Source organism: Corvus cornix, chromosome 1 (genome assembly GCF_000738735.6).
Source record: "Corvus cornix cornix isolate S_Up_H32 chromosome 1, ASM73873v5, whole genome shotgun sequence".
Taxonomy (NCBI): Eukaryota; Metazoa; Chordata; class Aves; order Passeriformes; family Corvidae; genus Corvus; species Corvus cornix.
In genome coordinates this window covers 43330892-43356037 of record NC_046332.1, presented here as the reverse complement: position 1 = coordinate 43356037, position 25146 = coordinate 43330892, and the positions used below count along the sequence as shown (strand labels likewise).

Sequence of the window (25146 nt, the reverse complement as noted above, 5' to 3'; positions counted from 1 at the left end):
CTCTGTCCTTCGCTTTAAATACAATTGCTATGGGAAACCCCAAAAAGAGTGAGGAATTTTAAACTGTGTCAGGGTTTTGGGGTTTTTTTCCTTTTACAGCAATTTACATCAGCAGACACATGGCAGTAACAATAAGCTATAAAGAAAGACGATTTTTTTTCCTCTTTAAATTCCAAGCTAGCTGTTCAGTTGCCGGCAGAGTTACACCCTAAACCACAGGTAATGTCTTCTTTGAGGGGGGGCGACACACCCCCCAGTCATCTGCTCTTCAGCGCGTCCCGCAAAGCGCCCACAGTCAGGGAAGAAAACCTCTCGGGACATGCAAGCGCAGACCAGTGGGTCCGAGCCCGCTCCTCGCTCTCAGAGCGGCTGTGCTGTGTTTTTCGCGGCTCTCGGGAAGTGCACGGCTCCGAACCCGCTCCCGTGCCTGAGCCCCGCGGGCAGGGCACGCTCCCGCCGCCGGCGCGGTCCGGCGCACACGGGCTGGGCTGGGCTGGGCTGGGCTGGGGCAGCCTCTCACCCCCCCGATCTCCCCGGGGACACCGCGGGACGGCCCGGAGGAGGAGAACGAGGAAAGGCGGCGCCGGATTCAGCCGCCCGGGGGTAGCCCGGCCCTCCCCGCCTCCCTCCGGCTCTCCCTGGCCCCGGCCCCGTCGGGCCGCCCCGCGGGGCGGGGAGCGGGCGGGGGCCGCGCAGGGCCGGAGGAGGCCCCGGACCCCGCTCCGAGCGGGCGCGGTGGGGGCCGCGGAGCGATGGGGGTCCGCAGGCTGTCGCTGCTGCTGGTGCTGCTGCTGGGCGCCGCGGGGCCGCTGCTGCTGCCGGCGGAGGCGACGAAGCCGGCGGACCCCGTCAGCGCCGAGCGGAGCCTGGCATGGGGCCCCGGGCTGGCCGCGGGGTCACCGTGCCCGTGCGGTACTTCTACATCCAGGCGGTCAGCGCGGCCGGACGCAACTTCTCCCGCTCTCCGCCAGGTACCGTTCGTGTGCTCCGGGTGGGCAGGGGCGCGGATGGAGACCCTGCCCCGGGCTGCGGTTTCACCGCAGGAGCTGGCCGGAGCTGCCCACCCCTTCCCTTCTTCTCCTCCTCCTTGCTTCCTTCTTTCCTTGCTTCCTTCTTTCCTTGCTTCCTTCTTTCCTTGCTTCCTTCCTTCCTTCTTTCCTTCCTTCCTTCCTTCCTTCCTTCTTTCCTTCTTTCCTTGCTTCCTTCTTTCCTTGCTTCCTTCCTTCTTTCCTTCCTTCCTTCCTTCCTTCCTTCCTTCCTTCCTTCCTTCCTTCCTTCCTTTCTTTCTTTCTTTCTTTCTTTCTTTCCCCGTTCCATGTGCTCGCTGTGCCATCGCTGTTCCCAGGCTGCCCCCCGCGCCCGGTCCCGCACCGCCCGGGACATGCAGTTCCGATGGCAAGCGAGGCACATGGTCAGACCCTCCTTTCTTCTGGTGCTGCCCAGTGCTTCCTCTGCTCTCACCAGTAGTCTACTCTAAATAATATGTAATTTACAGCAAAGAACCAGCAAGCTCAAAAGGAACCAGTGCTCCTGGAACTAGTGGACGTAAAATCCCAGTACACCGCTGGGAGTGGTAACGCAATTATTTTTAATGCCGAACACAGACCAGTTGCTTAAAATTTCTGTCTCGGTCAGCACAGCCCTCTGGGCTCTGTTATCCTACTGCTGCTCCGTTAAGGAGTAATTTTCATCTGTTGTTTACTCAGCACAAGCACAAGCCACCCCGTGACACTTCTCCTGAGGGTGGGAATTGGGTTTGTTCTCGTAGGCCAGTAGTATGATGCCAGTCAGCTATTTGCTGCTGCAAGTTAACTCCACACACTATATTAATAGTTTAAATTTGGAATAAAAATTACTTTTGTGTCACAGATTCTATAATGAAGATAACCCTGAGATAGCCCCAGAGGAAATCCTGTGTTGTAAATTTATACTGGGTAGAAGCTACTTACTTTGCTGTGTATTATTTACTGTTCACAGAGATGGTACTGAGAGGGCAGCTACCAGGTATGCAGGGCCTCTTGCTGTCTTGTTAGTTAGAAAGCTGCTGCCTGCAGAATCAAAGAGTAGACATATATTATACTGGGTATGTTTTCAGTCTGACAGGACCATGGATACTTCAGATCTTTCAGGTCTGGACTTTCTCCATCTGCTGTTGCAGCTTGGTGTTGGATGTCAGCACACTTTGTAATTGCAGTCAAGAATGTGACTGCATGCTCACTGCCAGTGAAGTGGAGGCTGATATCAGCTGCACAGCGAAGGCCTTGGGTTCAAGCACCAGGTTGCTAAAGGTGAAAAGGTGTGAAGTTCAGTTAGATTCTCATGCTAGTTTAAGTCCTCCAAGATAAACTAGTAGGACATGGGTACTGAGAACCTAGTTTTGATCGTGGTGTGTTCGTGTGTGTTCATATTTATGTTAATAAATTCAATGTCCCAGGAGAGTTTCCAGGTCCCGATGCCATCTGGCATGGAGTGATCTCCATTCATCCCATGACCTGCTGTGGCCTCCAGTCAAAGACAGAGCATGCGTGCTGCCGACAGGGAAGAGCTGTTGCCTCAGCCTGTGCTAACTGCTGTCCCATGCTGAGAATTGTTTAGGAGTGTGCCAAGGATCCTTAAAAAAATTAACAGTAGACCTGATCATATTGCAGTGCATGAGCACTGTTTAATGTATTCATAGAGACCCTGGCTATAAATTTCTGTTCTCGAATGATTTAAAGTGTTCAAATTCGATCTGTAAAATGTCATTAAGAATTACAATTAACAATATTTATTCAGGCACCACTCTCCAATATAAACTAAATACATCCCAAAATATCCCTAGTGAGATAGCAAAAAATGGACATTATCACCTCCATTGCAAAACAGGAACACCGTGATCAGAGCAGAAGAGCTATGGTTAAGGCTGCGCATTGTGAGATTTGTCCAAATCTATTAAATTGTTTTTTGTGTGCATTAGAATTTCAGTCAAATGGGTCAGTACTTACTGGAATCCATTATAAAACATGTATAGCATAATTAGTAGATTTTAAATCCAGATTTGTTTTCTGAATGTCAAGTCTGTTCACCAGAATTGATATGCATCATTGCACATCACACTGAAATTTCAACCCAGAGGCTGTAAGTCTTTGACTGCCTCTGTAGGAAGATATCAAACAATGCAGAATTAATTCATTCCCTAGAAAAATTATTTAAAAGATTAAAAAATCCCTGCTGAAAATACAGAACTTACTTTTAGTGTAAACTGCATAGATTTTTTTTCTTTGAATACTGGGATACACCTTGTCGTTCTTTCCTGCTGGGTTTTACCCTAGGTTTAACAACTGCCAGCCATGTCTTTATGTGCTATTGACCGTGATAAAATCAGCTGTTAACTGTTGTTCAGATGATCTACACACTCTGCTAACAAGTATTCTTCAAGGCCTCCCAGGTGTTCTTGCAGGTTTCACCAAATGCTTTCAAAGAGCAGAGCATGCTTCTTCCAGCTCTCGTTCCAGTGCTGCTAAACAGAGTTGTACACCTCGGTTCACTCACCTTCGTACCTGGGCACTGCAGCACCTCCCTTCCAGTCTTTGGTTGAGCATAATCCCTGTGCTTTTGTGAGGGTCACACATAGGACCTGTATCTGTTTGTTGCTGGATATATGCTCTTGCATCCGACTCTGAAAGTATATATTAATAATTCGAATGTCTCTTCAGTGACTCCATCGATACTGTAGTTTCCATCTGTGAAAGTAACCAGCAAAGATTTCACTAAGTTGAATCAAAAAATCTTCAGGTCTTTTAATTTCTCTTCAGCATACATGTCAGAAATAGGGTGACTAGGTTTTTTGTTCTTCTCTAGCAATTTTCCTAAATCAGTATCTTGTTATCTTTTCCCTCTTTTCCTCCATTTCGTCACTTGTTCTTCCATGCATGGTGTACCTCTTTTGCAAGCTGCACAGGAGGAAAAAGATGCATAAAGCAAGTGTCATTATCTGGATTTCTTAAAGTGTCCCATTTTGACTGTGTCTGTATTTTAGTCTCTCTTCAGTATTGGGAAATTATTTCTGTACTTAAAATGCTGTCCCAGACATGTTTTCAGGGTAACAGAGAAGTACTAGTGGTACGGATTCAACAAGGACACAGATTTCTTTTACAATTCCTTTGGACTGAGAGAAACAAAAAAGCATGAGTGAAAGTACCATGGTAACTTCCTCCACTTAAAAAATAAAAATAAGCAAAAAGCTATTATAATTAAATACCTCAGTAGAACTTAGAGGCCTTGGCCCCATTACACAATGAATGTTGTGAATTATAAACAAGAAGTCTGTTGCCTCCAATGAATTATTTGTACTTACATGAAATACTCAATCTCGTTTTTCTTCCCCTTCCTTTTCAGTGGAGTTAGCTTCTTCCCAGAGAGCTTTGTTATCAGTCACTTCCCTTATCAAAGGATTCCTGTGTCTAAAGTGCCACCAACTAAAACTAACATATCATTTGGGTAGATCCAGGGCTCCTCATGTCAAGAGCAGGATGTACATAACCAGCAAGGAAAAAGACCCACATAGTTATTTCCTGTAGGTGAGGACAAGGACATGAAATTCAGTAATACTTGACTTGTGATTTCTCAATATTCACTCATTTTTATGACAGCTGAAAAGTTACTTTTCTCTAGTGGGAAATCACTGTACCTAGTAAAAATGTGGTTTAATAAAATGGGTACAAGGAGACAAAGACATGATGCCAACAGAAAGCTGTTTCCTCTGTGATCCTCATGACAGGCTCTGGATTTGAATATTGCTTCATGCAAATAATTCTAGGTGATAGTCATAGTGTGAGGGTACTTGGTTAAAGTCAGCTACTTTGAAGCAAGTTAAAAATGGTAGTTGTGATTTACAGTGACCTTTGGAAGCAGAGATGTTAATTCCTTCAGGAGAGTCATTTAATCTGGATACTCTTGCACAGTAGTTGACTTGAATCGAATGTCAAGATCCAGTGATCTAAGGAAGACATGATTGATTGTTAGAAGACTGGTACTTAGCATTTGTCTGTGGATGCAAAGTATAGAATGAATCATTTAGTACTGTTGGGACACATTCAGATTTTAGTAACATCTTGATTTTATCTGGATTTTTTCAGTTTCATGTATTTCTAAATACTACTTGGTGGTAGCATTCACCGTATTTGTTTGATTCACAATATCTAGACTGTCACACTTCATGAATAATTTGTCCCCCTCTTTTTTTTTATGAATAAAGTTTACAATGACCACTTGTGATAGAATTAAAGAACATAACAGATTTATGTTTTTTGTACTCGTATTGTCCATAAATTATTCCATATCCAGTTAAAAAGTCTTAGTGCATTAATGATGAAATGCTAGTGGTCTTTAAGCACCTTTAGCACAGGTCAGACAGATGTCCAGGGAACATCTCTATTATCATTCTCTTATCCCTGCTTTTCAGTAGCTGGGACTTTAAATGTTCAAGACAGTCAGCAGCAGCCCAAAGCTGAACAATTTGTATGTGACTCCTACATGCTGCAACTGCCTTTCTGCAAGCTGGCAAGTATTCTTTTCTCCTGTTACTTTAACTTGGTTTCTTGTCTTTCTTACTCTAGAGGAAATTATTGTTCCTCAGAGCACTAACTTGAAAACTCAGAATTAAACCTAATCTTAGCTTCAAAATACTGTTAGCCTTTCCTTCTGTCTTGTAATCAAATATTTAACTTTTTATTTCCACCTGCAGATATTCCATTTAGAGGTATGCAATGACCAAGAATATTTGGTAGTATGATATTTCATCACTGGAAATTAGTTTTGCCAACTTGGTAATTAAATTAATTAAATTAAAAAATTGTAGTGAAAAAATATATTCAATTCCATGGTCTTAATTCAGTAGAGCTTGCTCTTACCCTTATTTACTAGATGTGATTCTAGTAGCTTAAAGTGCTTTTATCTGGTTTTATTTTCCTCTTTCCAGGGAGATCACAGTTTAAAGTGGTAATTAAAGCACTTTCTCCAAAAGAAGTCACAAGAATTTACACCCCTCGGCCTTTGGATAGAAATGATGGTACATTCCTTATGCGGTATCGGATGTATGGAAGTGTCACAAAAGGCTTAAAAATTGAGATACTTTATGGTGATCAGCATGTGGCTCAATCACCTTATATTTTGAAAGGTAAGAGTATTTTTTGATGTAATGTAATGTGTCAAAGTTCTGAATTAGGCTATATTTGAAAGTGCAATACTGAACAGCTACCTGTGGTAGCTGTGGACACCTCAAACAGCTCTGAGTCCCCCATGTGCTGGGCAGGTTCACAGTAATGGAGCTTCAATTAGCAGAATAATTTCACCCTGGTAACATGAAGTCTTGTATTTCTGAAAAGAGAAGAATGTTGCTGTTTTCTCAGTTACACTGCAAAATTCCAGAAATTATAGGAAGGATGATTTCCCAAGAAAACTGTAGAAAACATGGAATAAAAAATGCCAAGCCACTGTAATGTATACATTATGTTTGCTGTAGAATCACAAATACAGACTCTGCATGCTTTGTTTTCCACAGAACCAGTTTATCATGAATATTGTGACTGTCCTGAAGAAGACCCTGAGGTCTGGCAGGACATTATGTCCTGTCCATCCCAAGAACCTCAGATTACAGAAGACTTCATTTTGTTTCCCACCATTGACCTGCAGCGAATGCTTAAGGAAATCCCAGCAAAGTTCAGCCAGACAAGAGGTGCTATTGTTCATTACACTATTCTCAATAATCACATCTACCGGCGCTCCCTAGGGAAGTACACAGACTTCAAAATGTTCTCCGATGAAATGTTCCTGTCACTGGCCAGAAAGGTATCAGCTTGGATCATGTCAACTATTGAGGCAGTATCACGGAATCACAGAGTGGTTGGGGTGGGAAGGGACCTCTGGAGAACATCTAGTCCAACTCCCCTGCCGAAGCAGGTTCACCCAGAACAGGTAGCACAGGATCACCCCCAGGGTGGGTTTTGAATATCTGCAGCCTGTCTGGGCAGTCTGTTCCATGGCTCCGTCATCCTCACAGTAAGGAAGTTTTTGCTTATATTCAGATGGAACTTCCTGTGTTTAGGTATATGCCTGTTTCCCCTTGTCCTGTTGCTGAGCACCGTTGGAAAGAGTCTGGCCCCATCCTCTTGACACCCACCCTTAAGATATTTGTAAGCGTTGATAAGATCCCATCTCAAGTCGTCTCTTCTCCAGGCTAAACATATTTAAATATGGCAGTTCTGCAATTGTTGTTGTATCTTTGGATTTATAATTCCTGAAGTAAGATTTGACTTCCATTTTTTCATCAAGACAATGCTGTGTGTTAGGGGTAATGTGTGGGGGCTGGCCTTGGCAGTAATGAAAATGCTCGGAAAGCTGCAGGGGCTAAGGCCCAACTGTGAGCTGTTTCCTGGCCTCTGGGTGTTCCTTTCGTACTCGCTTGCAGGGCAGAAACTTGGAACTCGTAACTTAAGCACAGCTAAACCTGTGAACTATCCAGTAGATGCACTGAGTCTGCGTGACATGAGAGAACTGAGGAATATGTGTAAGAGTGACAAACAGCTTCTCTGTGTTATTATCCTTTCCTGGGTGTACATTTAGGTTCGTCTTCCTGATGTGGAGTTTTATCTTAATGTTGGTGACTGGCCAGTTGAGAATCGGAGAGCTAATGATACACCTGGTCCTGTACCTGTCATCTCCTGGTGTGGCTCTGTGGATTCCAGAGATATCGTCCTGCCAACCTATGATGTAACCCACTCCACTCTGGAAACCCTGCGTGGAGTCACAAATGATCTCCTTTCCATTCAAGGAAATACAGGTGAATTAGAGAGCGTGGATTTAAAAGAATTTGTGATTTCCATCGAAGAAGCAAGTTGCATTCAAATAATGTGTCAGTCTTCAGTTCAAAGTGCCCTAGGACATCTCTGAATACAAGCAGCTTAGTCTTTACAGACTAAGTGCAGACACTTTTCAACGCTGCCACTAAGTAGATGTGTTATTTAGAATCAAAATTTAAGAAGTCCAGTTTGCAATAAATGTGAATTTTAACTTAAAGGTATCCAGAAGATACCTACTGTGACGTGGCAGAGGAAAACTAGATGTAATTAAAAGGCCTTTCTCCTCAGTAAAGGACTCAAATATGTTTCTTCTAGTCAAATAGTAACCCTTTTCCTAACTGTGTTGTGGCCCAGTGTTCTGTTTACAAAAAATGAATTTGAATCCTGAAAGAAGTAAGCTGATACTGTGCTGCAGCCTCTTTCAAATGAGAAAACATTGTATGTATGAAAAAGTACCTTGGAGTGAGATCTCCTGAATTGCTTTTCTGACTTTGAAAGAAGAGTCAGCTTTACTGACAGGTGTCTTCCTCTCCCTCAGGAAATTAAAGAATACTTAAGGATCAAACAAACGGCATAAGCAATACCTAAGGAGTAAAACTGGAGTGGAAAGTTATTTCTTTTTATTTAATTAGTTCTCAGCTCCTCTTTTCTTTATTAGTTTTTGAATTAAATATTTCAGTTAAGTAATCAGTTAGAGGCATTGTGTGTTTACTGATTTAGTACAGCTGCTTTTCCAATTAGGAGACAATAAGAGACTACTCCAATTAGTAGGTCCTTTAGGGAAATTTTCAGCAGAAAGGTGAGGAAAGACATAGTTAATGTTTTTAAAAGCAGGTAGTAAGCAGAGATTAAGTTGTTCAGGCTCTTGCTAAATATCTAGAGGACACAACATAGCCATTTATTTTCTTTTTTAAGGCATCGTTAAGTGGTTCTTCAAGGGCCTAACTAAGTTGCTGGGTAACAGAAATGGATTTTACTAAAGAAATGTGGTTATTGTGGCAGGCTTTATGAATGGAGAATTACTTTAATTATTAGTATTTTCCTTACATATTTTATAAGAATCCCTTATGTAGCTTTCAAGATAGTTGAAGTTATTGAAATACAAAATTGTTGAGTGGAAAAGCAATCCTCTGATTTTCCTATTATGAGTTTCTCATCCCAAAATTCCAACCAGAATTGGGAGTTTAACCCCGTGATTAATAAGTGGTTATGGGAAACCATGCATGTCTTACCATGTCTCTGAGTGTAATGCCACTGTCAAACCAAGTTCCTTACTTGCATTAAATGGATCCTGAACATTTCACTGCTGTTTGATTTTGCCTTATCACTCACTGCTCATAGGCCCCTTCTGGGAAAACAAAACTGAGCGGGCTTTATTTAGAGGTCGAGACAGCCGAGAGGAACGTCTCCATCTTGTCAAGTTATCCAAGGAAAATCCAGAATTACTAGATGCTGGAATAACAGGATATTTTTTCTTCAGAGAAAAAGAAAAAGAGCTGGGGAAGGCTCAGCTGATGGGCTTCTTTGACTTCTTTAAGGTAGCGGTCAAATTACAGTTTTGGATTAATTTTCCTGTTAAGTTCTTACCAACTGAAAAGACAAGGCTTACTTTTGTAAATTCTTTTCAGTAAACAAAACAATTATGCTGCACTGGGAGCACGGGTCTACGCAGGGTAGATAAACCACCTGTAATTAATGTCCTAGTGTGACACACCTGTGAAGAAAGCCAAGAAAGACCTTTAGAGAGGTCACATCTTGTCTTATTTTATTTTTTAATAGATTGAGAAATTGGATTTCTCTCCATCAGGCTTTCCTTTATTTGGGGTAAATATGAAAACAACGGATACAATTTATATCCATTGCAAGTACATTATGGATGTCAGAAAGTCCTTGTTGTAACAAGTTAGAAAAATAGATGAGTAATTTCATTGTACTTCAACACATAAATTCCACGGCAAAAGAGGTATAAAAAAAAAGGGGACAGAGTCCTGTGTAAAGCCATTATAATATATAGCAATTGAAATTCTGTTCCAGAGATTGGTATTTCAGAAATGCTGTAACAGCCAAGAACATCTGCCAAAGCAGTACATTCATGGTTACTTTTAGTATAATGTTTCAGCTTATTTTATATAATAATACATGTTTCAGATTATTCTACATAATAATGTTAATTTTAAGTCAGAATAAATTTACTCTGTTTGAATTGAAGTATAGATCAGTTTTATTTCCTTCTCTGCTGTAGCCCTGGCTTTATCCCAGGACACTTCATTAGGATACCCATCAGGCAGTTCCTGTGACAGAAAGGTTCTTGAGTGTCATCCTGGTGTTGAAAACAAATCCTTTTTCCATTGTGTTATCCAGAAGACCACGTGCTTAATGCTAAAACGAGTTTGAAGATGAAGATTAATGAACATGATTACTCCTTGCCTGTTAAAATAATATTTTATATAGTCAGTGTTCCCATTCTGATACAAAACATTTCACCTTTTTTTTCCTCTCTCTTCACGCTGTAGTACAAATACCAAGTGAATGTAGACGGCACCGTAGCAGCTTACAGGTTTCCATACCTCTTGCTGGGTGACAGCCTGGTACTGAAGCAAGATTCCCAGTACTATGAACACTTTTATATTGGATTAAAACCTTGGAAACATTATGTTCCGGTTAAGAGAAACTTAGAGGACTTGCTAGAGAAAATAAAATGGGCTAAGGTAAGTTCCATTACTGATTCAAGTTCAAAATTATAAACAAACATGAAAATAATTTTTCTTAATAGTCTCTTTTTTTGTATTTCCACATATATATTTTGCATGAACTCTATCGAGATCCTGGAATAAAGGAAGTACATTTTGTTGTTAGTATAAAATGGGAAGGCCTTAATTGAAGTAACCATCTCTATTTAGGGCAATACTTAAGTGTTCATTTTAGGTATGGGCAGAAGAGTTAGTGAGTCAGAGCCTTAGTATACTGATTAAGGTAATTGTGGAAGAAACAACCAGATTCCTAGATACTACTTAATTAATGCTATAGCTTTTTTAGGCCCCGACTAGAGCAGAAGTTACTGCATGTTCTGTTTGAATGTACAAAAAATTGCTGCCCTGTGTAACATGCTCAGTGAGAGGCTGGGATCCTGTAAGCAAAGAGACATGACTGTGTGATTGAAAACACCCTTTGTGCTTTAAGTCAAAGTGCTGTTAAGGTTAAAAGAACACAGGAGAAGTTTCTCTTCTGAGAGTACTGTAGTTCTGCCTAAGGAATCAGGAGAATACTATAAGCTTTGAAATATAGACCTAAAAAGCTTGGGAATAAGTACATTAATTCATGCAGTTATTTTCAAAAGGAAGGCATTGAATTCCATTGCATTGGACAGGACAACAGCTGTGGTTTTGTCTTCTGTAAAACTAAGTAAGTCTGGGAGATGTCAGCCCTGATTTTGAAGAGGCTTGTGGCTTGGACAAAAGGGTAGAGCAGTAATCAACTGAGTTTTCAAAATTGTACAGTTAGTCATGAAAGTTGTTATTGATAGCCCTAAGGTAGCAGTACTGACTGTAAAAGCAATCCAGTATTTTAAAACAAATCTGCAATTTTAATAACGCCTTTGCAATCTACCAGTAATTGCACATAAATTTGCATATTTGAGTAGCCCATTTAATAAAACTTCTAATGCTAGTCAGGCTTTGAGTAACTCACTGATTGCTCTGTTATTCATTTCTTTCATCTGAATTTTCCAGGAAAATGATGAGGAAGCAAGAAAAATTGCTAAAGAAGGACAATTAATGGCAAGAGAATTACTTCAGCCTCACAGGTTTTACTGCTACTATTATAAAGTGCTCCAGGTCAGTACAAGAGATCACCTTATTACTCTCCCCCAGGTGCTACTGCTACCTATGCTACAGATTTCATATTCACTCCTTACTTAGATCAATAGCAGACATGGTACATATTATTCACAGGAGATTAGTGTGAAGAGCTTTGCTAAACCCTGCTTCCTCATTAAAGCACATATTAGTTACTTTACAGAATCAGCAATTGTATTTTTTTGTCCCCATGCCCAATCAGCCCTGTTTTCTTTGTCACTTGGGAGTTGGTTTCCAGTAGATCTCTGTAGGGTATCATTTGTATATCCAGTTTTCTTCCTTTTTCCCTTCATGCTTACATCACGAGCTACTTCTACTACAAATCAATTAATACATGGAAAAGAAATTCCAGAAGTGTGACTAGTAGAGTGGTAGGCAGTGAAGCAGGCCCAGTAGTCATTTCTTTCTTAGAAAATGCAAATCTCTAGCAAAAGAAGTTTCTACTTTCTGAAAATACGGATTTCTTTTTCCTGTTCTGCTGTGCAGTTAGATGTCAGCTTCAGCAGCCACAGGTTAACACAAAGTTTGGAGCTGTTCTGTGTACAAAAATGACATTATCTGCATAAAGTGGTTAGGAACGAATAATGACAATATTCAAGTTACCATAATAATAGGCAAAAACATGAAAGGAGGTTTTCAGAGGCAGTGTAGCCTATTAGTAGGTGTGTTACAAAGACACCTTGTGCAGAGGTTGTAAACAATGACATAAGGAGCCTGGATAAAGGTAGGCTTCTGACTGGAAGGGAGGAGGAAAATTCTGCTTCATGAATTATATGTTGGTGCTTATAGCATTCTTAAATGTTGTTTACATATTTCAGAAATATGCCAACGCCAAGCCAGCAAACCTGAAATACGGGATGGAATGGAACTTGTACCTCAGCCTGATGACAGGGACTCAGTGTGCAGTTGCCACAGGAAAAAGCCTTTAAGGGAAGATCTATAACTGTACTGGATGGAGAAAATTACCCACTTAAAATGCAAGAATAGGAATTAAGCTGTGAAATCTAAGACACTTGTGCAGTAGCAGACATTCTTAGTTATGTATTCTTCTTGTATTTTCATACCCTTTTTCACACTTATTCTGATGTACAATGTTGGTTCCCACAGTTTTGGTTCCATGACCACCACCAGACAGACACTGAGTCTGCAGTGGGGAGTGTCTGGGGGATTTGTTTGATGTACTGCATCATCAGGAAGAAGAGCACAGAGCTGCTCGTGTTCCAGATGGGACCTGTTTACCAAAGTTTTATGAGGAACTAGTCACCACAAGAGATCTTGCCATGAGTCAGTGCAAGTTTTTCTAAAGAAGCATTTGTGATACATTAAAACAGTGTTATGATTTCTTCATAAAGTTTACCTCAGTGTTAGATTGTTTCTTGTATACAAAACAACTTTTGAACTTGACAAAGAAAATGAATATTTGAGATTTACAGATACCAGATCTGGTCGTGCTTTCAAATTATTTTGTGGTCTATGGCAGGTAACAGAATAGACAACATGATATAATACTCATCAATTTTAGAGGAAAATGGAGAGGAGGTGGAGCGATTAGAAAAATATGTTTATAAGCATCATGGCTGTGAGTCACCAGAATTAAATGCTGCTTTAAAACAGACTCTATAGCTATCACAATCACAGTGCTTTGGGTGCCAAGTCCCCGCTCTGAAGACCTGTTCCCTACCAGTGACAGTGTCTGTGAATGTAGGCACAGATCCACAAAAGGACTTGGAAATTTCAGGCCATGGGAAACACTGGTGTCTTAGCTCAGCAATACCATCTACAGTATTCTAGACTACTTGAAATCTGAAATTTGTTAGCAGAGTTTTAGACCACCTAGGTTCAACTTCTGTGTAACAATCTAGGGGTTGAGTCCATGTAAAGCAATTGGGAAGCTGGTTGTCCTCCTTGGTTTGATTCAAAGCCATTTTTTCCAGAGGGTGCCTTAGCTCCAGACTGGACAAGAGGTCTTCAGGTCTTCTGCTGAAGTTCATGTGCAGCCATGAAGCTAGCAATGCAAAACTCACAAGGGCAGAAGGAGCTGGTCATACCTTTGTGCTAAAGTGTGTCTTCGGGTGTGGCAGAAGAAGACTCCTCGTCCTGGATGTGGCTCCAAATACCTCTGTTGATTTTTACCCAAGTTTGTCTTCTTCAAAATGCATAAATAGTCCTGGAAGGAGATGCCAATACCAAGACCAGTGCCCACAAGCACCCATTTCTGTGTTTTCATCTTGGCTAATGCAACCTGCCTGAGCAGCTCCCAACTCACTACAGTCAGATGAAAGCTTTCATGGATACCAAATTCTCCCTACATTAAAAAGAATGGAGATGTCTTAGGACAGTAGACTTGTCTGATTGATTTGGTGCACAAAGTTCAGTGCTCTATACCTCATGAAGGCTTCATTCTTGGTTCTATACTGCAAGTTACATAAAATTTCTCCATTAGAACAGGAAGAAAGGCTAGATTTTTCAGTATGCTAAATATGGAAAGAACTTTGTGTTTCTTAAGAGGTTAATGCAACTGTCCATCAGTCATTTATTATATTATGCCAGTTAAGAAAAAAACCTGTATCATGTTGCTCTAACCATAATCCTCTTTGTTCTGGTTCAGCCCACTTCAAACACTCATGTATATAGTGGTTGTATTTTTATTTAGCATGAAAATCAGTCCTAGAACTTCAGGCTATAAATAAATGTTCAACTCATCTGACATAAAATTTTCTACATCAAAATTCAGGAACGGGGTTCCATTGCTGAAGCTTACACTTAAAACTGAGTATGTGCAGCTCTTTCCTTCTATGACAGTGTACGGTCATTTTTACTGTATTATACGATCTTATTTTGGGATATTACCCACTATACCATGTGCTTTTTATATTCAACAGGATTTGTGGAGGTGGTGTGCTCAGCAAAGGCAATTAAGCGTAACAGATGGTTGAACAACAAAGCTTTCCACATATTTCAAATCAAGAGTCCAAAAGTGGTCCATTTGTATTTTTTAAAATGGGAGAGAATAGGGGGAGTCATGACGCATACTTTATGGTTCTTTGGAAATAGCTGTGTAGGAAAACTTGCCTGGCTTGAAACAGAAGTCTTTCAAACTGAAAGAAGAATCAGATAAAAGTTAAATTATGAATATAAATAAATGTGAATATTTTATCCCTCCTTTCTTCCCTCATAAAAAGGGAAACTATTTTTAATTCTTCTCTGCCAAAAAACTCCTTGCTTTTGTAATAAGCATCACTTCAAAGCAAAGACTAGTTTATCAACAGAGTGCCTTACAGATGCTTATATAGTTTACAGGCAAGAAACGTCCTGAAAAATATGACTGCATTCATCTTTTTGCTGTAATTTAAAAAGTAGCAGAGAGACGGTGGAACTTTTACTACAAGTCCATAGTAATTGGAGAAAATCTGGTTCAGTTATTAACTGTAGCTCTTCCAAAGATAAAAGAAGGTAAGGCAAAGTCTCTCTTCTTTGTATTGGTGCTACTCTATACAGTTTAAATTGTAATGAAGAACAGTCATAACAATTGCTCCACCAGGCCCGAAAAGATGTCAGATCTATTTGAGTTTGCTGAAAAGATGATACCCATTGGCCTGGTGTGTTACAGGAATTGCTAAATATTGAGTAAAACCTGTTTTTGCAAGTAAAGTGTAATATATACATTAAATAGAATTTCTAAGTGGCATACATAGACTGGACTTTGTATTATTCTGTGGTAGTTCTTGAACAGCGACTGTTCAAAGGTGTAAAAATCTCCTGTTGGTGGTAATTTTGGAAAACTGGTAGCATACCACAGTACTAAATTTTGCTATAGTAGTTTCAGTTTTAAAGTAGAGAGTAAAACCTGTCCTGTTTTCATCAGTGGTTTACCAGTGATGACAGAGACTGTTTTATTTGTTTGAAACAGTGTGTCCTAAAGCCCAGGGCAAGTGTTTTCAAGCATAGGAATCTGCAGAGAAGGGGTTTGACTTCCAGAAACGTTGGGTAGGCAGAGTCTTTACATAAGGTTTTTTATTTTCAGATTCTTTAACCTTAACAGTAGCTTCATATCGTGAACGCTGCTTTTGTGTTATGTCATATGTATTTCCTTATATATTTAGGCACCCACATTTGGAAATACCCAACCTCAATTTCATCTTGAAATGAGAACTAGTAAATCCTGATCTGATGAACATAAAAGAGATACAGTTTCATATATATTTTAGGCTGTATTTTTTTACATTTACCTCAAGATCACCAATATACTGGTTTCGTGACAGAATTGTGCCAGGCCCGCCTTGTAGATTCATAATTAAAAAAACCCTATAATCAAAGCTTGTCTGATGGAATGTTAGATTCAAGCATCCATGCTGGGAAGCATACGCCCGACATTTATTACATTACAAAGTGAATTATTTAGTTAGGGAGGAGAGCTGACAGGGAAAACATACATCACCTGTTGGAGCACGTTTGAGAAGCTTGCAAAGAAGCTATAATAAGGAAAAGAAGCATTATATAAACCTATGATATTATCAGCTCCTTTAGCAGTGCAGTTTTATGAAAGTTTTCTCTGTAAGGGCAGTGATGAAGTGCAAGATTTTATATTAAATATTATTGTTTGACTTCACAGGATTTAACGGCTGGAATCCTCTTGTCTGTGGAAAGTTTTACAGCATTTTAATGAGGCTTTGTGAGTACTAATGCTTGAGTTTTGAGTACAATGCTTCTGTGTTGAGTTGTTAATAGGAAAATCTGTACTGCAGACAGTTACGGCACTAATATTGGATTTTGCTGTGAGAATAAGGGAAAAAGGATTATTTGCATGTTTGTTTGAAAGTCATTTTAGACCTCTGCAGCACATTCCTTGAGTGCCATCATGTGAGCAGTGGTAAGCAGGAGGTGTACTAGCAGGAGTGTGGCCAGCAGGTCAAGGCAGGCATTTCTTCCCACCTGTTTGGCAGTTGTGAGACTGCAGCTGGAGTCCTGTATTCAGTTTTGGACTCCGCTGTACAAGAAATATGTTGACATCCAACATGGACCACCAAGGTGATAAAGGTGGGACACATGGTATATGAGGAGAAGCTGAGTGAGCAGGGTTAGGTCAGCCTTAGAAAGAGAAGACTTCTCAGAGGGACACAGCAGAAATCCTAACGACAGAGGCAGGCTGCGTCATCGGAAATTCCAATTAGATAAAGGAAAAAAAATCTTAAACTGCTATCCCCAAGGACATGAAGCCTGGCCTACATGATCTCCAGATGTTCATTATTCTATGAACTACGTCTCAGTCATACAGCAGGCATGTATCTAGTCACATAGCAGAAGGATGAATCAAGCTCTTGAGTGTCTGCAAGAGGCAATGTAGCCTTTCTGTGCTGACAGTTCTGACACTAGTCATGGTTATGTCTCCCTTGCTTTTATGTTGGCTTGTAAGGCCATAAAGTTATATATTAATATTAATTATACATTAAATGTATAATATTAATATGTATAACATAATAATATACCTTACTAATATATATAATCACAATATATCCTAGTCGTGCAGTACACAGAAGATTTGACAGAAGTGAGATACATTGATTTGGCAGTACAGGCCTGGACTGAAAGTGCAAGACCTGCTCTTTCAAGAAGCTGAATATATACTTTACAGGTATGAGACAATTGTAAAATGTTGTGAGTACAGTTATGAACCATCAAAGTAATTGATTTAAAACAGTCAGTGAGAATATTAATGTATTTTATAAGTTATACATATGCTTAAATGCCAGCATACTCTGTAGGCCACTGGTGAATGAGCATGACATATTCCCATCCCACTCCCAACACTAAAAAAATTCAGTCAGGATCCATCTGTACCACAGGTTCACAGTGTAGTGTAGAGAGGCTCAAGACAGCTCAGCAGAATGCCAGAAGGGCCTACTTGATTCAGATACATGAAACATGGTAACCATCCTGCTGAAAACCCACAAAATACATTATCCTGGATGGAACCTGTCTGAAAGACGATCACTTCAAGCTGTATTTGTGAGACCTTAACTTCCCCTCTAGCTTACGTGACTCAAAGAAGTAGTTTGCCATTAGCAGGTGATTTTGCCTACCTTTGGGTCAACAGTAGCTGCACTTGCAGTTATTCTGTGTCTCCCAAAATGCCCAGCCAAGCTGTTTCACCACTCCAACTGCAGAGATCTGCCATCTCATGACTGATATCCACAATAAACCAAAATGCTACCACATTAATATCCTGCAGGTCCAACACCTGATTTCATCTTGCATGTTACTCTCACCAAATTTTTCGCCGTTGCAACAGAAAGGTATTTGAGTATCTTATTAACTTTAACATGGAAATCTACTCTCAGAGTGAAAACAGTTCAGAATGAAAACTGGGTTTGCTTCCAAATGATGGGGTTTTTTTCTCAGGAACATCAGCTTTTACCTCAAGAAGAAGGTAGTTTTGTCAGTACAGTTCATTTCATTTAATGAGTGAAAAAAAGAAACATTATTATTCCAAACCAAACAAAAAACCACTCTGCATGTAAAAGTTGTTACTCTTTTTTAAAAAGATGCCTGTAACAGATATTTTGGTATGTTCCTTGTAGTGAAGGCAAAGCATGAACTGAACTTTATAAGCAAAATAAGTTTGAAGGGATACTTTGGGAATAGGCTATCCTGTATTACTGTACACTAATAGTGATCTCTAAGATTCAATAATTCAAAACAGTGAAAATAAGAGCCTGGGTTATGCAGTTAGATTTTATTTGCTAAAACGTAAGATAAAGAAGAATCAAGAAAACACCATACCTCTGACATAAGCACTCAAACAAAATCCTGTAGAGAAGAGATTCAACTCATTCTGCCAAGTGTTCTTAAGTTTACTTCAGCCTTTTGGCAAGGTGAGTTATTTAGAAAATGTCAGGAATGTATGTTACTGATAGAAGCTGCATCTCTGCCAATAAATTCTGCTTTCTTCTGCCGTAGGAACAAAGGGACTTTAATGTGGACTAACCCTTACTGACAAACTCCAGCATGCCTTTCCACACTACAACCATTCCATATTATTTAGACTTTGGTATTTCCTCTACTTCCTGAAAGATTTATTTGTGTCTATAAGGTAACCAACAGTCACACTGATCCCAAACTTCCTGTAACTGAACCTGAAATGTAGGCATAAATTTTAAATACCTGATTTGTACGGAATTAACTTTGACTCTTTAAAAAACCCAAGCATTTAAAGGTGGTACAGGTCACATAGATTATGACTTTCTAACAATTGTAAATATTTGGCAATACTTGAATGCAAGTAGTAAATACAAAATATGCAGATTAATTCTGAGTATTTTTTGTGAAATAGTTTCCAAATTCTGATTACCTATGGGAAGGCAAATTTCCCTGTGATAAAATGTTGTCTCACATCAAAATATTCCCAAAGATCCAGAAAAACTGTGACTTTTTCCTGAATATTAATAATACTGTATATATAGTGAATTGTTCACTGGAATCATTACTGGCTGTTGCTATTTACTCTTTTGCAAGATGTATATATGTAGATATAGATATATAAAATATGTATTTCCCTCATTGCAGTTCCATTCCAGTCACAGAAACACACACTATCAACTGGATCTTTTATTTCAAAATGGAGAGAGACATGGGAAAATTGGCTTTTCGCTATAAAATTTGAACCGATCAGCCCAGAACAGGCAATATGTGCTCTCAAGATGCCAATTTGAATGGGATCTCCTCTAGGTCTCCTCTACCATCATATGCCTATCCTATGAATCTAATGAATTAAAATCTTCAGGAAGTCCTTCATGAGCACACAGCTCTGAGTACCATCCACAGACTCAAGCGTTTACTTGAATCTGGTGATGATTGAACTACCCTCATATGCAGTAGATGTTTTCTCCACTCCAGCCCCAAGTCAGTATTACCCCAAAGCCAAGCGATTCTTCTGCTCAGAAGTCACCACCTTCACCTTCTCAAGCAACTATGGTCCACTATCAAATGTGTTTGCTGTGTTTAATATCAAGTTACACCCTGCCCTGATGACATGCAGTAATGCATAATTGTTGCCAAACTGGATCTGTTAAGTAGGTTACTAGGTGCAGTTGTCACCCGTTCCTTGATGGATTATCTTGTTAAGGAGGCCATTAAAAAATCACTTTTGATGGGGAATACTAATTATGTTCACATAGAAAGGCCAAACTCTGGTCCCATTAGAGTAAAAGGCATTGGGTTTTTGCTGAGTGCATTCAGGTTTGTAACAATAGATAAAGGTCTTGAAGGTTACCTGATCCAATGAAAAAATTAAGGGAAAAGCACCTACTGTTCATAGACAAATGAAAAATTAGCTTGCTTATCTTTAGGGTTAAGACACAGGACATTTAAATCTAGCTAAGCAGTTTCCTATTTCTAAGAACTTGATTAACAATTAATGATTTGTCCTCTGAATCAAGTCCTTTGAACCACTCCATCATTTGTTAAGACTAGCTAACAACCTAAAGCAAATAAGAAATTATATGCATAACTGGCAAAGCTATGGAGACGAAATTTTATTCCTTGTCAGTTAGATTTAATTCTTATGGTTACACCATTAAGTACAATTTTAACAACCTCTGCGTAGATATGAAGAGCCCAATGAATGTGGATGATAAACTGTGTCATTTTCAGTGTAACAGAGGCAACATCAACACCCACCCCTCATTAAATTGGCCCTTGAAAATTGCATCGTATCAGATTGTGGTCTCCTACTTGTTTCTGAGAACAAAATGGTCTGTTCTGAGAAATTCTTAATTCTATAGAAAAAGAGAAAATATGTTATGATACTGGTCACTTAAGTAACCCAATTTAACACGTAAAAAAAAATTCAGACATTTTCTGGGGCTTTGCACTTAAAATGGTTTGGCTTTTATTGCAAACTGTGCTAATTAACCATATTATTAATTGTGGACTTCTTGAAGTGGATCACTATGCTACATTATCCCATGTTAATAAATGGTTAAAATTTTCCATACTCGTCTATTGCATGGGAAATAAATATTTTCTGATTAAATAAATATATTCTGATAGTGCTCAAAGACTTAAAAGTGGTTGCCTGAAAACTAGACAGAATAAAACTAAGCTAAGGCTCTCTTTCACACAGAAATATTGTATATTGGGTTGAATCCAAACTTGTAAATTTTCTCCTCTTCTTCTTGAAAAAAATCATCAGTTCATGAAGAATCAGTAGTTCACTGACTGCTGAGGCAGATTTTCCTTTGGGAAGGAAAGCAAGTAAAGAAAACAAATCATGAGTTACAGAATGAATGTTTTGACCTCACAGGAACACTTGCTCCCATCATGGAGCCAGCAGGTAATCCCTTGGCTGATATCTCGAGGTCTGAGAGCCATGACAGCTCTCCTGGCATTTTCCCATGATCGAGCATTCACTCACAGTAGGGAACCCAGCCCTTGTATTTTCAGTCAAACCAATGCTTATTGCAGGGTCCTCTCTGTTCTTCCATGGAACAATGCCACGTGTTTATAGTTATGGCTGCCTATTTGTATAATATTGCACCTACATTTGTATTCTCCCTATATTGTCAGACTAATACTTGTCTGGATTTAGCTTTGCATTTTAATTTAATATTAAATTATGTGTAATTGCTTTCTGTAATAAATCGTTATTTGGAGTACTGATGAGGATGAAGGCCTCTGGCAAGAGCTGGCTCTTAAAACTGGCCTGAGTAGTTTCAAAAGCTATCTTGTGAGTGTACTTGGGCCTGCTTTCAAACAGATTTTATATTACTTTCACAGCTTTTTGATCACTGTTTCAAAGTCTTTGTCTATGAAATCCAGTTGCAATATCATCAGCAAGTCTAGGGTGTGTTTTCTCTTGTGCTTTATGTCCTCTTCTTCAATCAAGGATTTTGAAACTCTTTGTTATATAAAAGGCAAAAGGTTTTGTGGAACAGTATCTCCTGGCTTAATGAGTACAGGCATTCTCCTCTTTTATGTATCTGATTTTATCCATCTAGCTGATCTGACAGCATTAACCATATATAAGAGATTTATTTTAAAAGAAAAATCTCTATGGTTTGGTTTGGGGTTTTTTTTGCCTGTGTTAAAGTAAATAATACAGGACAATATGCTACATGATAAGAAGGACTAATAAACCAAAATGAAATAAAGTTTCTTCTTTCTCTGATACATTTAAAAATTCCCGTTACCTGGGGCTGGATCAACAGTGTGAATATGAGAGTCATCTCTCAGGTCTTCACACTATTGACAAAGGAAGTCAAAGTAGTACCCATGCTGCTACCATATCTAACTGGTCACAGGCTAGCCAGCAATAAAGGTATTTATTTGGTTATCTGGTAATCTCTGATCTAAGAAACAGAGATTCACCTTACTTACCAAACTGATGGACATTACATAAAAATACAAATGGCCATACATATCCATTTTAAAAGGGATCCACTGGGAGATTCATTTGCATCAATCTTTAACGGTCATTGAAATAAGTGACAAAATCTACTTTGTTGGCAGTAGGTATTATTTCCTTCTTCTTCTATTATTCTTTAAGTAACTGGATATTCTGACAGGGAGGATACTCACCAATGCTCTCCTTCCTGAATGTTCTTGATGCAACTCTAATTTAAACTCTAGAACTATTCAGTAGTAGAAGTATCATACTAAACAAATATCAAATTAAAAAAAAAATGACCGAGAGTGACTCCCTGGCAGCCACCAGACACCCCAGGCCCGGAGCTGACAGGGCTTGCTGTGGGAGTGTCAGCTCCCTGTGAGTCACTCCCTCCTCCTCCTGGCTTGGTCCTCAAAGAAAAAGGTGGATTTCTCTGCTCGTTCCCAGCTGGTGGGAAGTGCATTTGTCATGTCATGACATGAGTTTCAGCTTCTGTTGCAGCTTACACCTGAGTGTCAAGCTGAGGGGGAAACAAGCACTGCTTGTGGAAAGATACATGGACTCAGAACTCTAAAATGGGGGTACTTTCATTGTTCAGGGATGGCTTTCTGTGATCCTCATGAAAGCTGCCAGTAGGAGGGGACCCACACGGATCATCGAGTCCAGCTCTTGGCCCTGCACAGGACACCCCGAGTCACACCATGTGCCCGAGAGCCTGAAATCGTGTGTATCCCAACCTCAAGGATGATTATTCCAAACTTTCAGTGGTATCCTGTTCAGCCTCAGGTTCACCTCTCATCTCCTGTCTGCCCTCTCATGGTACCCAGGTCTGTTTTCTGGACCAGCTCTTGTGAAAGGCCACCCACAAACCTGCTCCTGCCTGCTTTGCCTTTCGTTATTCCTGCTTTTTTCCTTCTGCGCATGTCCTTTATTCTTAATTCAGGGTCATGTACTTACAGAGGTCACTCTTCCAAAACTAAGGACCTGTCCTATGTGCTTGCTTGTCCAACAGATGACTCTAATTCATCAATCATACACATATCCTCTGTTATTACTTGAAGAGGAGAAGAATTCTTCAAGGATCACAAGTAGTTACTTATGGCTAGAAAATAATTCAAGAAAGGATATGGATATTATGACCTGATTTCATTAAAAAAGAAGTTGGGTAGGATTAGAACATTATTTTTTTATTTTTCAGAGTATCTCTGTAAATTCTAAGTTGGAGAAAAAAAGCCGAATTTCACTCAGTGATTATTTGCAGGAAAAATAAATTTAGGGATCTAGATGCTCTATTGCAACCTACTTTCTAAGTAGTCAGTGTGGGACTGTACTTTATACTGATACATACTTCTCTCTAAAAGCTTTTTCACTATTAGCTTATTCTAATATAAATATAAACTGTTTCTTCTAAAAATGTCTTCAATTTCTGTTACATGAATATGATTTATTAGACCATTTCAAGTTCTTAAATTCTCTAAGACTGGAACAGGAAAATCTGTTCATGGCTTTTTTCCACAACTGTAAGTTACAAAGACTTTTCTTTTGTATATTTGCACTTCTCTCCAGGATGCCCATATATTCCTTTACAACAAAGAACTTACAGGTTTTAGAGGAACAGATCTTCCTGAGGATTTACCCTCAGGAGATGAGGAGTGTACAAGTTAGGGAGTGCAATGCAAAATAAGATACATTCTGCTAGTGGCATGTTGGGTTCTACTGCTGTCTGTCTCACTGCTTTATAGTTGTGGCATAGGGTTGTAAAATAAGGCTTATTACAGTAATATAAATCAGACAGTTATTTTTGATTGCCCCAGTCTTTTCTGGGTCCCACAGTTACGGATGCACTGTGAGGTTAAAAACAACTGAAACTATGATCCAAGGGAAAACAAAGCTGAACATCAAAGTCAAGACAAAACTAAAGGGAAGGAAGAACAGAAGAAACTAAGCATACAGAAGGCAGCTGTCTTTTAGGATTAATTATGATGGACTGGAATTCATTTCTTACAAACCACTTGAAAGGTGCTTGATAATTATAAAAATATTTATAGGCCAAGTTGACTTCCTTTGCTTATTCGTGGAAGACTGTAGATGGTGTATTCTTTAAGCAGCTTTGTCTGCCTGCTATGTTTTGCAAGTTTTCTAGTTTCTCCACTAAAGGGCCTAAACCTGATCGAGAGCCTGTTTCTGCAAGCACTGCCAAGTAATTGAAACAGGGTATTCACCATAATGTACTTTCTGACCTAATTTCTCTGTAAGATGCAAGCATTACAGATTATTATCTTTCAACTTGCAGACAGAGTTGCTAGGTGTTGCAGCAGATACTGTCATCAACATCAGGCTAGGTACTGTAAGCATCATTTTACCATATGGGGTATTGTCTGTGGTGTTCATTCTGGATGCACAAAATTGCCACTGCATGAAAGCATTAAGAATATTTGCATTCACTAAATGTGTTCAGCAAAGCAAGTCACAAGGTGGATAAAACTAGATTCCTAAATCCACAAACTCTGCAGTGCTAACCACCTGTGAATGTTACTGACTTAGAGATTTTGGGGGGGTCTGCTCTTACTTAATCACAGCTTTTTTTTTCCTGCTCAGTCTTAGATTTTCTGTTGGTTTCAGCTGCACCTGATCCTTATGGCAGACTTTTAGTGACCAGATTTATTCCACCTGTCTTTGGTTTCTTAGTAGAGAGATATCAGTGAGGAGCAAGAGCTGTTCATGGTTCTTCTGTAGTCAGCAGGAAGAAACTGGTATTTCTGCAGGGCAATTAATATCTTGGCTGTTGTAAAATTGCTCTGGGGAACTACCTTTCCAGCTCTGGTAGCTACAGAGTGAGCCTGTGGTGTGTAGACTTCTGACTTGGGTGCTACAGGGAGACTTGAAAAATGGTATGTAATGCTTAGATGTTCTTTTACTTGAAATATCTTAGTACATGTGTCTGCTTTGATTTAAGCATAAAATGCTTGTCTCTTGATTTTTGGTGTTTAAATAACTTGAAAAATCATAGTCCTATGTAAATATATAATGCTTCTGAGGTATTTAACTAAGTATTATGGTTACCTAACCT

At 39.5% G+C, this 25146-nt stretch overlaps 1 protein-coding gene across 1 annotated transcript; it reads left to right on the top strand.

The window, feature by feature from the left end:
* Positions 1-752: 752 nt before the first annotated feature.
* POGLUT3 (protein O-glucosyltransferase 3) lies at positions 753-16306 on the top strand. The gene is given in 10 exon segments (XM_039564535.1): positions 753-894; positions 897-971; positions 5960-6157; positions 6542-6828; positions 7603-7819; positions 9180-9376; positions 10352-10546; positions 11567-11671; positions 12511-12520; positions 12523-16306. Coding segments are annotated over 10 exon segments (1539 nt in total). The 3' UTR covers positions 12636-16306.
* Positions 16307-25146: the final 8840 nt, after the last annotated feature.